This window comes from Indicator indicator, chromosome 38, assembly GCF_027791375.1.
Source record: "Indicator indicator isolate 239-I01 chromosome 38, UM_Iind_1.1, whole genome shotgun sequence".
Taxonomy (NCBI): Eukaryota; Metazoa; Chordata; class Aves; order Piciformes; family Indicatoridae; genus Indicator; species Indicator indicator.
This window is the reverse complement of record NC_072047.1, coordinates 3,487,193-3,498,812: the sequence shown is the minus strand read 5'-3', so window position 1 is coordinate 3,498,812 and position 11,620 is coordinate 3,487,193. Positions and strand designations below refer to the sequence as shown.

Sequence of the window (11,620 nt, the reverse complement as noted above, 5' to 3'; positions counted from 1 at the left end):
ACCCTGACTGCAACCCTGCCTGTGACTGCTGACCCTGCCTGCAACCCTGACTGCAACCCTGACTGCAACCCTGCCTGCAACCCTGCCTCTGACTGCTGACCCTGCCTGCAACCCTGCCTGCAACCCTGACTGCAACCCTGCGACTGCAACCCTGACCCTGCTGACCTGCTGACCCTGCCTGCAACCCTGCCTGCAACCCTGCCTGTGACTGCTGACCCTGCCTGCAACCCTGACTGCAACCCTGACTGCAACTCTGCCTCTGACTGCTGACCCTGCCTGCAACCCTGCCTGCAACCCTGACTGCAACCCTGACTGCAACCCTGCCTCTGACTGCTGACCCTGCCTGCAACCCTGCCTGCAACCCTGCCTGCAACCCTGCCTGTGACTGCTGACCCTGCCTGCAACCCTGACTGCAACCCTGACTGCAACTCTGCCTCTGACTGCTGACCCTGACTGCAACCCTGACTGCAACCCTGACTGCAACCCTGCCTCTGACTGCTGACCCTGCCTGCAATCCTGCCTGCAACCCTGTCTGCAACCCTGCCTCTGACTGCTGACCCTGCCTGCAATCCTGACTGCAACCCTGACTGCAACCCTGCCTCTGACTGCTGACCCTGCCTGCAATCCTGACTGCAACCCTGACTGCAACCCTGCCTCTGACTGCTGACCCTGCCTGCAATCCTGACTGCAACCCTGACTGCAACCCTGCCTCTGACTGCTGACCCTGACTGCAATCCTGCCTGCAACCCTGACTGCAACCCTGCCTCTGACTGCTGACCCTGCCTGCAGTCCCGCCTGCAACCCTGCCTCTGACTGCTGCCTGCAGCCCTGCCTGTAACTGCTGTCTGTGCTTGCAACCCCTTCCTGTGACTGCTGACCTTGCCCGCAGCCCTGCTTGCAACTGCTGTCTAGAATCATGAAGGAGATCATCAAGTCCAACTGTTGACCTAAGACCACCAGGAATGGCCAGAAGTGCTAACCCCCCCGCCCTGTTTTGCTCCCAGGGAGCACATGGCTGCACCCCATGTCCGTGCAGCCTGGCCCATGCCAGCTCACTGCTGTCACAGCTTCTCTCTCCTTCCAGGTACCAGCCGAGCCCTGACCCACTTTGGTCCTGCTCTGAGAGGAGGGGAGGTGGTGAGGATGGCTGTGGATATGTCAGCAGGAGTCTCTGTGGGATACAGTGGAAGGTTTGCCCTGATCCCTGCTCTCAGCTTTGGGGGGAACACATCAACCCCAGCACCATTGTGAGGGACTCAGACAGGTCCTGGGCAGCCACATTCACCCTCAGAGCTGCTCTGCCAGCCAGCCCCCTGTGTGGCACCTGCCCTGTCAGCCCAGTTGGTAACATCCCTCCATGTGCTGGAGGTTTCCATCACCCTCTGCCAGGTCCTTCCCACACTTACACCTCCAAAGAGGAAATGCTGTGCAGGAATACATCACCTTGATAGGCTCAGCACCAAAACACCAGGGAAGAAACTCACCTCCCCTCTCCCCCTCCTCCTGGACTGTGTCGGGCTGGAGTGCTACCCACACACACTCTCATTTTCCCTTTGGAACAGATGAAGATGTCCTTCACCACATCCCCACAGCAGGAGACCTTTGTGCCAGTCCACAGAGCGTTGGTGATCCAGCAGCTGAGTGCTGGGTGGGTTTGCTTTGTTTTTTTTCCTCCTCTCCTGCCTGACTGCATTGCAGTGCTGCTGAGTTTGCAAGGGGTAGGATCCCTCCACACTCCTCCTCACACAGCCTAGAACCTGCTCACCTCCTTCCCCCTGGCAACCAGCAGCTCAGGGAAGTGAGCACTGGAGCGAACAGGATGCTGTGAACAATGCTGGGTTGTTCCTGGGGAGATTCTTGCTGCTGAGACAAACACAGAGCAGAAAAGTTTGGGCCAGCTCTGCAGATTCCAGCCTGACCCAACCTGGCTGCTGGCTGCTGCTTTTCGTCTGCCTGTGAGGAGAGACTTGCTGCAGCACTTCTGCTAATGCCATGGCCTCACAAAAGCAGCAGGGCTGACACCATCAGTGTCCCCTTTGCCACCTACCTGACTCAAGGGACAGCAGCAGAAGGAGCTGTGAAGGCTGTTTGGTGTGGGGAGGGAGATCTGGCCCAGGGCTGGTGGCCATGTGGCAGCTCTTGGGGCTGTCTCGAGTTAAAGTTCAGTTCTGCCTGTTCTTGGTGTGGTTCTAGCTCAGTTCTGCTTATTTTTGGTGTGGTTCTAGCTCAGTTCTGCTAATTTTTTGTGTGGTTTTAGCTCAGTTCTGCCTGTTCTTGGTGTGGTTCTAGCTCAGTTCTGCTCATTCTTGGTGTGGTTCTATGAGAAGGGATTGATTGGGCAGGGCAGGGGCAGACCCTGCCATCAAGAGGGGTGTGAAGGGAGACTGCCTGCACCATCAGGTGTCCTCCACAGCTCTCTCCCTGCTGCAGAAGTCACTACTGAGAAGCTGGAGGATGTCACTTTCCCTGCTGAAGCAGGGCTTGCAACATCTCCTGCAACAAACAACCAAATGGAAAAACAAATGTGGAAATAGAGGAAGAAATGAGCTCTGTGGTAATTCCCTCCAGAGCACAACTGTGGTCAGACCATGGCCTGGACTTGGTGCCAAGTGTGGGGTGGTGATGCTTGGACTCAGGGCTGGCTCCACTCCTGAGCAGGAGTTACAGGGACCAGACTGCATCTGCCTCTAGCAGAAAGGAGCCTCCCAGCCAGGTACTGCTGGTCTCAGGCCTCAGCCATGCCCTGAGCACCAAGGAGCCCTGCAGCAGAGGCTGTTTTCCCCTCCTGCATCACCCTCCTCCTGAGCTTCCCCTCTCATGGGAGCACAAAGAGTGCTGCTGCTCCTCATTCCTCTGGGTGTAAAGAGCCCCCAGGAACAAGGCTGCTGTGTGGGCACCATCCCTACCATGACTGGTTTTATTTTGCAGCAAGAAACAACCCCAAGCAGGATGAATTCCTGGAGATGCTGCTGACACTGCTGCCTTTGTCAGAGAGAGAAAGGTGACTTTGACTGGGGCAGGGCCACTGCTCTGTGCTGTCCACTGTGATCTGCTTTATCTCCCAGCAAAGCACCCGTCAGATTTCCTGAAGCAGGGATAGCTCAGCCTGGCTGCTCTCTGCCTGGCAAGAGGATGAAATAAAAGAGCAAGGAAGCATTTCCCTGTCCCAGGACATTCAGCTGTCTCCTGGCTCAGCCTGGGCCTGGCCTGTTTTGCAGCCTGACCACCACATGTGACCCTGGACACATCCAACTGCCTGCAAAGGTCAGTGCCATGCATGCAGCTCCATCTGGGAATGAGGTGGCATCTGCTGGGTGCCTTCAGGACATCAGCTGACCATCAGCCCCAGAGAGCAGGGTCAGGCCTCACCCCTTCCAAAACACAGCCCTAGAGCCAGGGATGAAGGCTCCTGGAGCATCTGCACCATGCAGGAGGTCACTGAACCCCAACACCCCTCAGTCAAGCACCCTCAGAGGTAACTGACTGAGGGGTGTTCAGCCTGGAGAGAAGGAGGCTGAGGGGAGACCTCATTGCTCTCTACAGCTCCCTGAAAGGAGGTTGGAGTGAGGTGGGGTTGGGCTCTTGTCCCTAGAATCAGGTGATAGAAGGAGAGGAAATGACCTGAAATTGTGCCAGGGGAGGGTTAGGTTGGAGGTGAGGAAAAATTTCTTTGCTGCAAGAGTGGTCAGGGATTGGCACAGGCTGCCCAGGGAGGTGGTGGAGTCCCCATCCCTGGAGGTGTACAAAAGCCACCTGGATGTGGTGCTGAGGGACACAGCTCAGTGGCAGTGGCTCAGCAGCAGTGGTGGCACTGTGAGCTCTGGCTGAGAGGTTGGACTTGATGATCTCCAAAGTCTCTTCCAACCCCAACAGCTCTGTGTTCACCCTGAGCTCTGCCACAGAGACAGCCTGGCTGATGTTTTTGGTCCCAGGCAGGTCTAAGTTATCCAACCCAACCTTCCCACAACTTCTTTGTCAAGGAAAGAGGCTTTGAGACGTCTTAATTACAAAATTACACTTAAAAGTCCTTGGGGTTTATTATCTCATCAGACACAGCCATGACTCACCAAGCATGTCTGAACCAGGAGGTTAACAGCAGGTTGAGCTGTTCCCTCTGCAGTGCCACCAGCACAGCCCTGCAGCCTGTGGGAGGAGATCACAAATAAAAGGGAAGGTTTTACCCTGGGAAGCATTTCCAAGCATCCAGCTGCTTTGGGTTCCTCTGCATCTCCCTCTCCTTTCCAGCTGCAGAAGGTGACAGCTGCTTGCACTGATGGTCCCAGCACCAAAACCAGCCCCAACGCCATCACAATGCAGGTTTTGATGGTGAGGAAGCTGAACACAAAGGCAGGGAGTGAGGAGCCCCAAGCCTTAGTGAGTGGCTGTGTGGTGGTGCTGTGGTGCCCACATCTGACAACCATTTTGGGCTGTTCAGAGAACTGCTGTGGCTGCTGGAAGCACCTACAGCCCAGGGCCTGCTTTGGGGAACTCTGTACAGGGATTTTCTTCCTGCTGCTGCTGAGGAGGATGCAGACCCCCAAGGAGACCTCTGCAGCTCCAGCACCTCAGGTGGCTCTGCTTTTCCAAAGCCTGGAACAAACAAACAACTCAGTTTGCTGCTTCAGGCCCCTCTCCATTTCTCCACTGCCAAGTTGTTTGTGGTTTTTTTTGTTTGTTTTTTCTGGGGGTGGGGGGCTGGGTTTCTGGGGGGGGTATTTTGGTGGGTTTGTTTCATTTTGTGGGTGGTTGTTTGTTTGTTTGTTTGTTTTTTAACTTTGGGGCTTATTGCTGTTCCATTGCCAATAGTGTGCAGGCAGAAAGAGCTGAGATTTACCAGAGCTAAAACTCTCTGGAGCCTCCCCAGCAGGCTGTGTGCTGTGGCTGATGTGCTTTCACAGTCCCTTTCTTTCCAGTTTTTCCAGTATGGCCTGGATTCTGTGGACAGACTCTTTCCTGGCCTGCCTAACATTGTCCTGGCCACCAGTCTCGATGGAATCCAGATCCAGCAGCAGCTTGGTCAGCATCTCCTCCAGAAGCCGGTAGGGTTTGTCTGTCTTTTTCCCTACAAACTCATCCACCTCTTCCTCCAGCTGTTCAGCCTCCCTCATGATGTGGAGGATCCTCTGAATCTCTGGCTGGATGGCTGCAGAATGGGGGGAAGGCTGCTCAGCAGGTCTGAAGCCAACCTCCCTGCTGCCAGGCACAGGCTTGCGAGGGGCCGCATCGTACATCTGGGGCTGGGCACTGTACTGCACCTTGGCCTTGCAGGGGGGTGGCTTGGTGCTGGCTGGCCTCTGGTCACTGATTGTCCCAGAGTGCTGGTGGTTGACATCAGAGTAGTAGCTGTGTTGGTTTGTGCCTTGCTCAGGTTTGTCATAATCCTGCAGTTGGAAGGAAGGAAGGAAAAAAAAAAAAAAGGGGGGGGGAAAAAACCAATCTTTCAGTGCATCTCCCTTAGAGCCAAGGGGTCTGAGCTCCTCCTGCTTCAGAGGGCAGCAGGGGACCCTGTGACTTGCATGCCAGGGAGGACAGAGCAGGCTGGGTCAGGCATGATGTTCCCCAGGGATCTGGGCAGCATTTTCTGGACTGTCGCACACCATGAGGTCATAACACAGCACATCCCCATGGGCTGGCACCCTGTGGGCTGGCACCCCGTGGGCTGGCACCCTGTGGGCTGCTTTCTGCAAGAGTCCCCGAGAGGGACACAGGACCTCTGCAGAGTCATTTGGCTCCTGATCAAACCCAGAGACAGCTGAGGTGAACAGATCCCACCACAGGCCTCATTTCCTTCTAGCTGTTGCCTCACACACTCCTTGTGCCCCAAACCAGCACTTGCAGAGGAATCCTCAGGTCTGCCAAGTGACCTGCAGCTTAGTCCCACACTGGGCTGGAGCATTTCTGACTCTTCTGCTTAAGAGAGGAGCTGGACAAGCAAGACAAATTCTGACCCATCTCAAGCCCTGCCCTGGGCTGTCTGGTATCTCTGGTACCTTTCTGGAATTGCAGCCCTGGATTTAGGGCTCCTGTAAACAGGAGACTTTGCTGGATACCTGCTGCTTTGATCCTACCTGAGCTGACTGTGCCTGGTGAAAGGCCCTTCCCAGGAGACAGAGGAGGGATTTGAGGGAAGCTGTGGAGGTCTGACTGCAGCAGGGGCACTTACCTTTGGGTCCCAGGCAGGAGGGTGGGTAGAAGCCCCACTGGCAGCCCAGGGTGGGTGGGATTCTGAGACAAAAGGGTTCCCATGCACGGGGGCTGTGTGCCACCCATAACGTGGCTGCACCCCATAGGCAGTGGGGGAGGCCCAGGTGTCCTCTGGGGGTCTGGGCTGTGGTGGAGGCCCTTGTGCTGTGATCCCTGGATTGCTGTCTCCATATGGATACTGAGGGATGGGCATTCCTGGGGTCTGCAAGGAGAGAGGAACAGATGTTGTCCCTAGAATCACTCCCAGCAGCCCTCCCTGGAAACAGCCACAGCATCAGGCCTGCTGCCCAGCTCCTGCTTTCCAGAAGCCTGGAGTCTCTGGAGAACAGGGAGAGCACCAGTTCTGAGAGTAAAACCAGGCAGGGTGAGCTGCTGGAGGCACAACAGCCACCACAGATCCCTCAGAGCAGGCACTGCAGGCTCTCCCTCTGCTGCAGTGCCATAGAACAACTTTTTGTACCCCCAGCAACCCCAATCCCAGCAGCTCCATCCACATCTGGACTGGGAATGGTTCTGGGGGGTGCCCAGGCATCACTTACCTGTGGTGGGGAGTAGCCAGGCACCTGCTGCCTGCGGAGAGAGGACCCTTCAGTGGGGCAGTCCTGTGGGGCATAGCTCCAGGGGGGAGCAGGCGATGGGGGCTGGTACAGGGCCGTGGACTCCGTGGGGTAGGGGGCCTGGGGGGGCCCCGAGCAGTAGTAGCCTCGTGTCTGTGGCAGGCTGGCATAGTGTGGGGCAGCACTGGGAGCTGGTGGGTACGGGGGTGTGTAGGCTCCATTTGCATAGGGAGAATCCATCACCTAGGCAGGAGGGAAGAGCAGAGGAAAGGTGATGGGACGTGGATGTGGGGCAGAGGGGCTCCAGCCCGGCCCAGCAGCAGCCAGGTAAAGAGGACTGACCCTTCTTGCAGAGTTTAACTGGGGGTTCCCTCATCCCCAGGTTGATCTGCCCCAGTTGCAGCTTTCCCTGCTCCTAATGTGGCTTTCAGATGGCCTCTGGCCATCAACAGCTGGCACCTCACACCTTGGTCCTGCTGCCCTCGCAGCACGGCAGCTCTGGGGCATTACAGTCTGCAAACAGCAACACTGTGAGTGGATAAGATCTACCAGTTCTGGAGCCTGGAGAGCTGGGTGCTCAGATCTGCTGTGGCCCTGGGAACTTGTGTGACACATCCAGACCTCTTATAGGGCTTTATCCTTTGCATCCAATGGATATTGAGCCTGAGCTTCCATCTGTAACCCCAGAGGACACAGCTCAGAGTCAGGATCTCAGGAGCTCACAGAAATGTTGGGCAAAGCAGATTTTAGCCCTTCAGGGGAGATTGTACCCCCTGCATGCTGGGGTTGATGAAAGAGCAGGATCAGACCTGCACATCCTGTGGGATTAGAACACACCAGTTATGTCTGGACAGCAGAAAAACTCTTTGGAAAGGACAAAGCCTTTCTCTTGATGTGGGATTTGCACAAAAGCCCCTAAAAAAGAAAAAAAAAAGCTATTGCTGCAATAAACCTCACAGATAATGGACCTGGGAGGAGCAAGTCACAGGACTGGGGCACAAAGGGACCAGTGGTGCCTTTTTCCTTGCTCTGTCCTGGTGCTGCCAGCTCCTTTGCACTGCTGGGTCTGTCTCCGCTACCACAGCTTGCATGGCACCTTCATCCTTGCCTTGAAGGGGAGGGACATGGCAGGGATTGGCAGCCTCACGCTCACACCAGGGCAGCAGCAGCTGCTGTGTGTTGGTGAAGGGCTGCTTCACCAGCACCAGGTCACCAGCACCAGGTCACCAGTGACACCCAGCCCTCCCCAGTCACCTCAGCACCAAACCAGCCAGAGATGCTGGCATTTCCCAGGTGAGCTCCCCATTAAAACGCCTGCCCTAGAAACGTCCCCTTGAGCTGGATACCAAGGTAAAGCCTACCCACGTTCACGGTTTTACGTGGGTTTATCCCGTTAAAGCCCCGGGCGGGGGGGAGGGGGAGCAGAGCAGATCTTGCACGCAAAGAGACCCTCTGGGGAGCCCTTCCGAGCGCAGAGAGGGATAGCGAAACCGGATCGATAACGAAAACGGATAAATCAATAACCCGGACTTCAGGAGGCAGAAGGTTAGACTAAAGACCAGGTTCGGCGTCGTGTCCCTGCAACTTGGCTCGGTGTATTTTGGGGTAACCGGCTCCGTCCCCCCCCGCCACCTGCCGCTGCACTACCCGGGTGGCGGAACCGTCCTGATCACGTCTGTAACACAGGGAGTTCCCGTTCGGGGCGGGGGCTGAGCGGACTGAAGCCCTGCCCCGCCCTGCCGCCGCTGGACAGCCCCAGCGGGCAGCCCGCAACAAGCCTCGGCCCTGACCCAGGCCCGGCCCGGCAGTCCCCAGGAGGGACAGCAGGTGAGCTCCAGCCCCAGCGATTCGGCTCCGCGGCCCAGCACCGCAGCAGTCTCCTCCCACCCACCGCCTTCTCGCCACCGCCGCTCTCGCCGTTACCTGCGCCGCCGGCGGGCGGGAGGACTCGGGACGCCACGGCGGGCCCGGCTCGGCGGCACGGCCCCGGGGCTCCATGGCCGCCGCCCCGCCCCTTCTCGCCGCCCCGCCCCTTCTCACCACCAATGGCCGCCGCCCGCAGCTCCGCCCAATCAGTGGGACGGGCCCCGCCGGCCTTGACCAATCGGCGGGTGTCCCGCGCGCAACCCCTCCCACACAGGCTTAAAAGGGCGGTGCCAGGAGGGGCCCCGCCTGGTGGTTGTGGGGCGGTTCCGGGGCGGTGGCACCGGCGGCACCGGCGCATGGCGGCGCTTCCGCTGGGGGCGGCGCGGCGGCACCATGAACTACATGCCTGGCACGGCCAGCCTTATCCAGGACATCGACAGTGAGTGCCCTGCCTGGGGCTCCGTGGGGCGGCGGATGCCTCCTGTTCCCCGTGGCTGCTGCTCCCCGGTGGGGCCTGGACCTTCCCCGTTCCCTGCGGGTGTTGCTCCCTGGTGGGGTCTGGACGGCCAGTTCCCTGTGGGTGCTGCTTCCTTGGGTGCTGGATCCTCTGTTCCCCGTGGGTATCGCTCCCCACTGGAGGCAAATCCCCCTTTTTCCGTAGGGAGCTTCCCCACGTGGGCACCCGTCCCGCCTGGGGCCACTCAGGTACAGTCCTCGCACCCCTTCACAGTGCCGGGGATCCCGCATCCCCGCTATATTCGGGGTCTGGGGGGGATGTGTTAATGCCCACTCGTGTCCGTGGCTGATCCCCACCCCCCCATTCTTCTCTATTCTCTCCCCCAGAGAAGCACCTGGTCCTGCTGCGGGACGGCCGGACGCTCATTGGGTACCTGCGCAGCATCGACCAATTCGGTACGGCTACCCTGGGGGCTGCGGGAGGCTTTCGGCTGGGCTTTGGATGTACTTCGATGCCAGCCGTGTCAATGGGCAGGAGGGAGGAGGAGGAAGAGGAGAGCCCTGTGGTGCCCATTTACATGAGCTGGGTGATGCTTCTCTACCCATCGGGCAGCTCCCAAAGGGCGGCTGAATGGAAAAGAGGGAGTTTGAGTTGGTTGGGGCTTTAGTGATGGGCTTGGAGGAGCCACCAGGAGGTGTGAGAGCAGCAATGCCGCTGCTGGTCTGGGCTTTCTGCCTGGCTGGGAGGCTGAGATGTTCTTCATAGCTAGAAAACACAGCAAAAGGTGGACGATTTTCTTTCTCTCTCTCTCTCTCTCGATTGCTGCAGCAAATTTGGTGCTGCACCAGACTGTGGAGCGCATCCATGTGGGCAAGAAGTATGGAGACATCCCTCGAGGCATCTTTGTTGTGAGAGGAGAGAATGTGGTTCTGCTAGGAGAAATAGTAAGTAAGCAGCTCCTGCCTGCCCAGCCCCCTGCCAGTCCCTGGCAGCTGCTCTGCTGTGGTCTAGGATGGAGCTGGTGGGGTTTGTGGTGACGATTCAGTCTGGAGAAGAGAAGGCTCTGAGGAGACCTTATTGTAGTCTTTCAGTATCTGAAGGGGGCCTACAAAAAAGCTGGGGAGGGACTTTTTAGGGTGTCGGGTAATGATAGGACTGGGGGGAATGGAGCAAAACTAGAAATGGGGAGATTCAGATTGGATGTGAGGAAGAAATTCTTCCCCGTGAGGGTGGTGAGAGACTGGCACAGGTTGCTCAGGGAGGTGGTGGAAGCCTCATCCCTGGAGGTTTTTGCAGCCAGGCTGGATGTGGCTGTGAGCAACCTGCTCTAGGTGAGGTGTCCCTGCCCATGGCAGAGGGGTTGGAACTGGATGATCTTTGAGGTCCCTTCCAGCCTTAACGATTCTATGACTCCCAGCAGCACTTCTGAGGTGCACTCTGGAGCTGGGTGTCCATCTGTGCATGGCAGAGGTGACATCCAGCCCTGAGCTGCCCCAGGGGCAGGAGCATCCCACAGCAGAGCTGGGTGTCCTGGCCGTTGGCAGGTGCTCAGGGAGCTGTTTGTCTGGCAGGACCTGGAGAAGGAGAGCGACACACCTCTGCAGCAGGTCTCCATTGAGGAGATCCTGGAGGAGCAGCGTGTGGAGCAGCAGGCCAAGCAGGAGTCAGAGAAGCTGAAGGTGCAGGCACTGAAGGAGCGAGGCCTGGCCGTGCCCCGGGCAGACACCCTGGACGAGTACTGAGCCTGCTGCCCCTCGGACCTGTCCTCTGCAGCACAGTGAGGGCTGCCCTGTGATCCCCTGTGCAAAGGGAGGTGGGGGGCTGGATTTTCAGGGTGTGTTTTCTGGGCACAGATCACTGTTGGCATGCTGTACCATGCCTTTGGTTCCTCCTGGTGGAGAAGGAGGGCTTGAAGGCTCTGGGCTGGCCGTGGGGGTGGCCAGGCATGCCAGGGAGTGCCAGTGGTGATGGGCAGGAGGTAAATCTCCTGCTCCTTTGGGTTCTTTTGCTTTTTTCTCCCCACGTGACTCTGGGGGAGGCTTTTCCTTGCCATGTAAATAAATATTTGATCTCCACAATGAAGGTTTTCCCTGTGTTCAGGACTTAATTGAGGATTGTCCTCTCTCAGGATGACCACCCTCGTGCCATCTGCTGTCCCCAGTGGGTGCTGAATAGTGGGGAACAGGACCTTTGGTCCTGCCATGAGGTTAAAGAGATTACCCCTTACAGAATGGGGGCCAGCACCTGGGTACACTTAGTGCCCCAGGAAGGCTCCCTTTTGGCCCCAGCCCAGCTGTGGCTGCTCCCCTGCACCTGAGCCCACTTATAACAGGCTGAGCTCACTGATTAGGGGCTGATGAATTGCTGCTGCAGCTGGGCTGGCCCTGGGCTCCAGCAGCCCCTTCCCTTCCTTCTCCAGCAGCCCCTTCCTCACAGGTAAGAGAATGCTTCATGTTAAGCTCCTCCTGATGCCATTTGGAGCATTCAGTGATAGTGCTGGGCAGAAGCCTTTGTCTCCAGGGGCAGTGGCTGGGTT

The 11,620-nt window shown here is 57.7% G+C and overlaps 2 protein-coding genes across 2 annotated transcripts; one reads left to right on the top strand and one right to left on the bottom strand.

Annotated features, from left to right (window-relative positions):
- Positions 1 to 4,892: 4,892 nt before the first annotated feature.
- BAG4 (BAG cochaperone 4) lies at positions 4,893 to 7,001 on the bottom strand. The gene is made up of 3 exons (XM_054396712.1): positions 6,744 to 7,001; positions 6,158 to 6,406; positions 4,893 to 5,381 (listed from the first exon to the last, which is right to left on the bottom strand). Exons 1-3 carry the CDS (start codon positions 6,999 to 7,001, stop codon positions 4,893 to 4,895), a joined length of 996 nt encoding a protein of 331 aa, XP_054252687.1.
- Positions 7,002 to 9,016: 2,015 nt separating this feature from the next.
- LSM1 (LSM1 homolog, mRNA degradation associated) lies at positions 9,017 to 11,123 on the top strand. The gene is made up of 4 exons (XM_054396715.1): positions 9,017 to 9,066; positions 9,471 to 9,539; positions 9,913 to 10,028; positions 10,656 to 11,123. Exons 1-4 carry the CDS (start codon positions 9,021 to 9,023, stop codon positions 10,824 to 10,826), a joined length of 402 nt encoding a protein of 133 aa, XP_054252690.1. The 5' UTR covers positions 9,017 to 9,020; the 3' UTR covers positions 10,827 to 11,123.
- Positions 11,124 to 11,620: the final 497 nt, after the last annotated feature.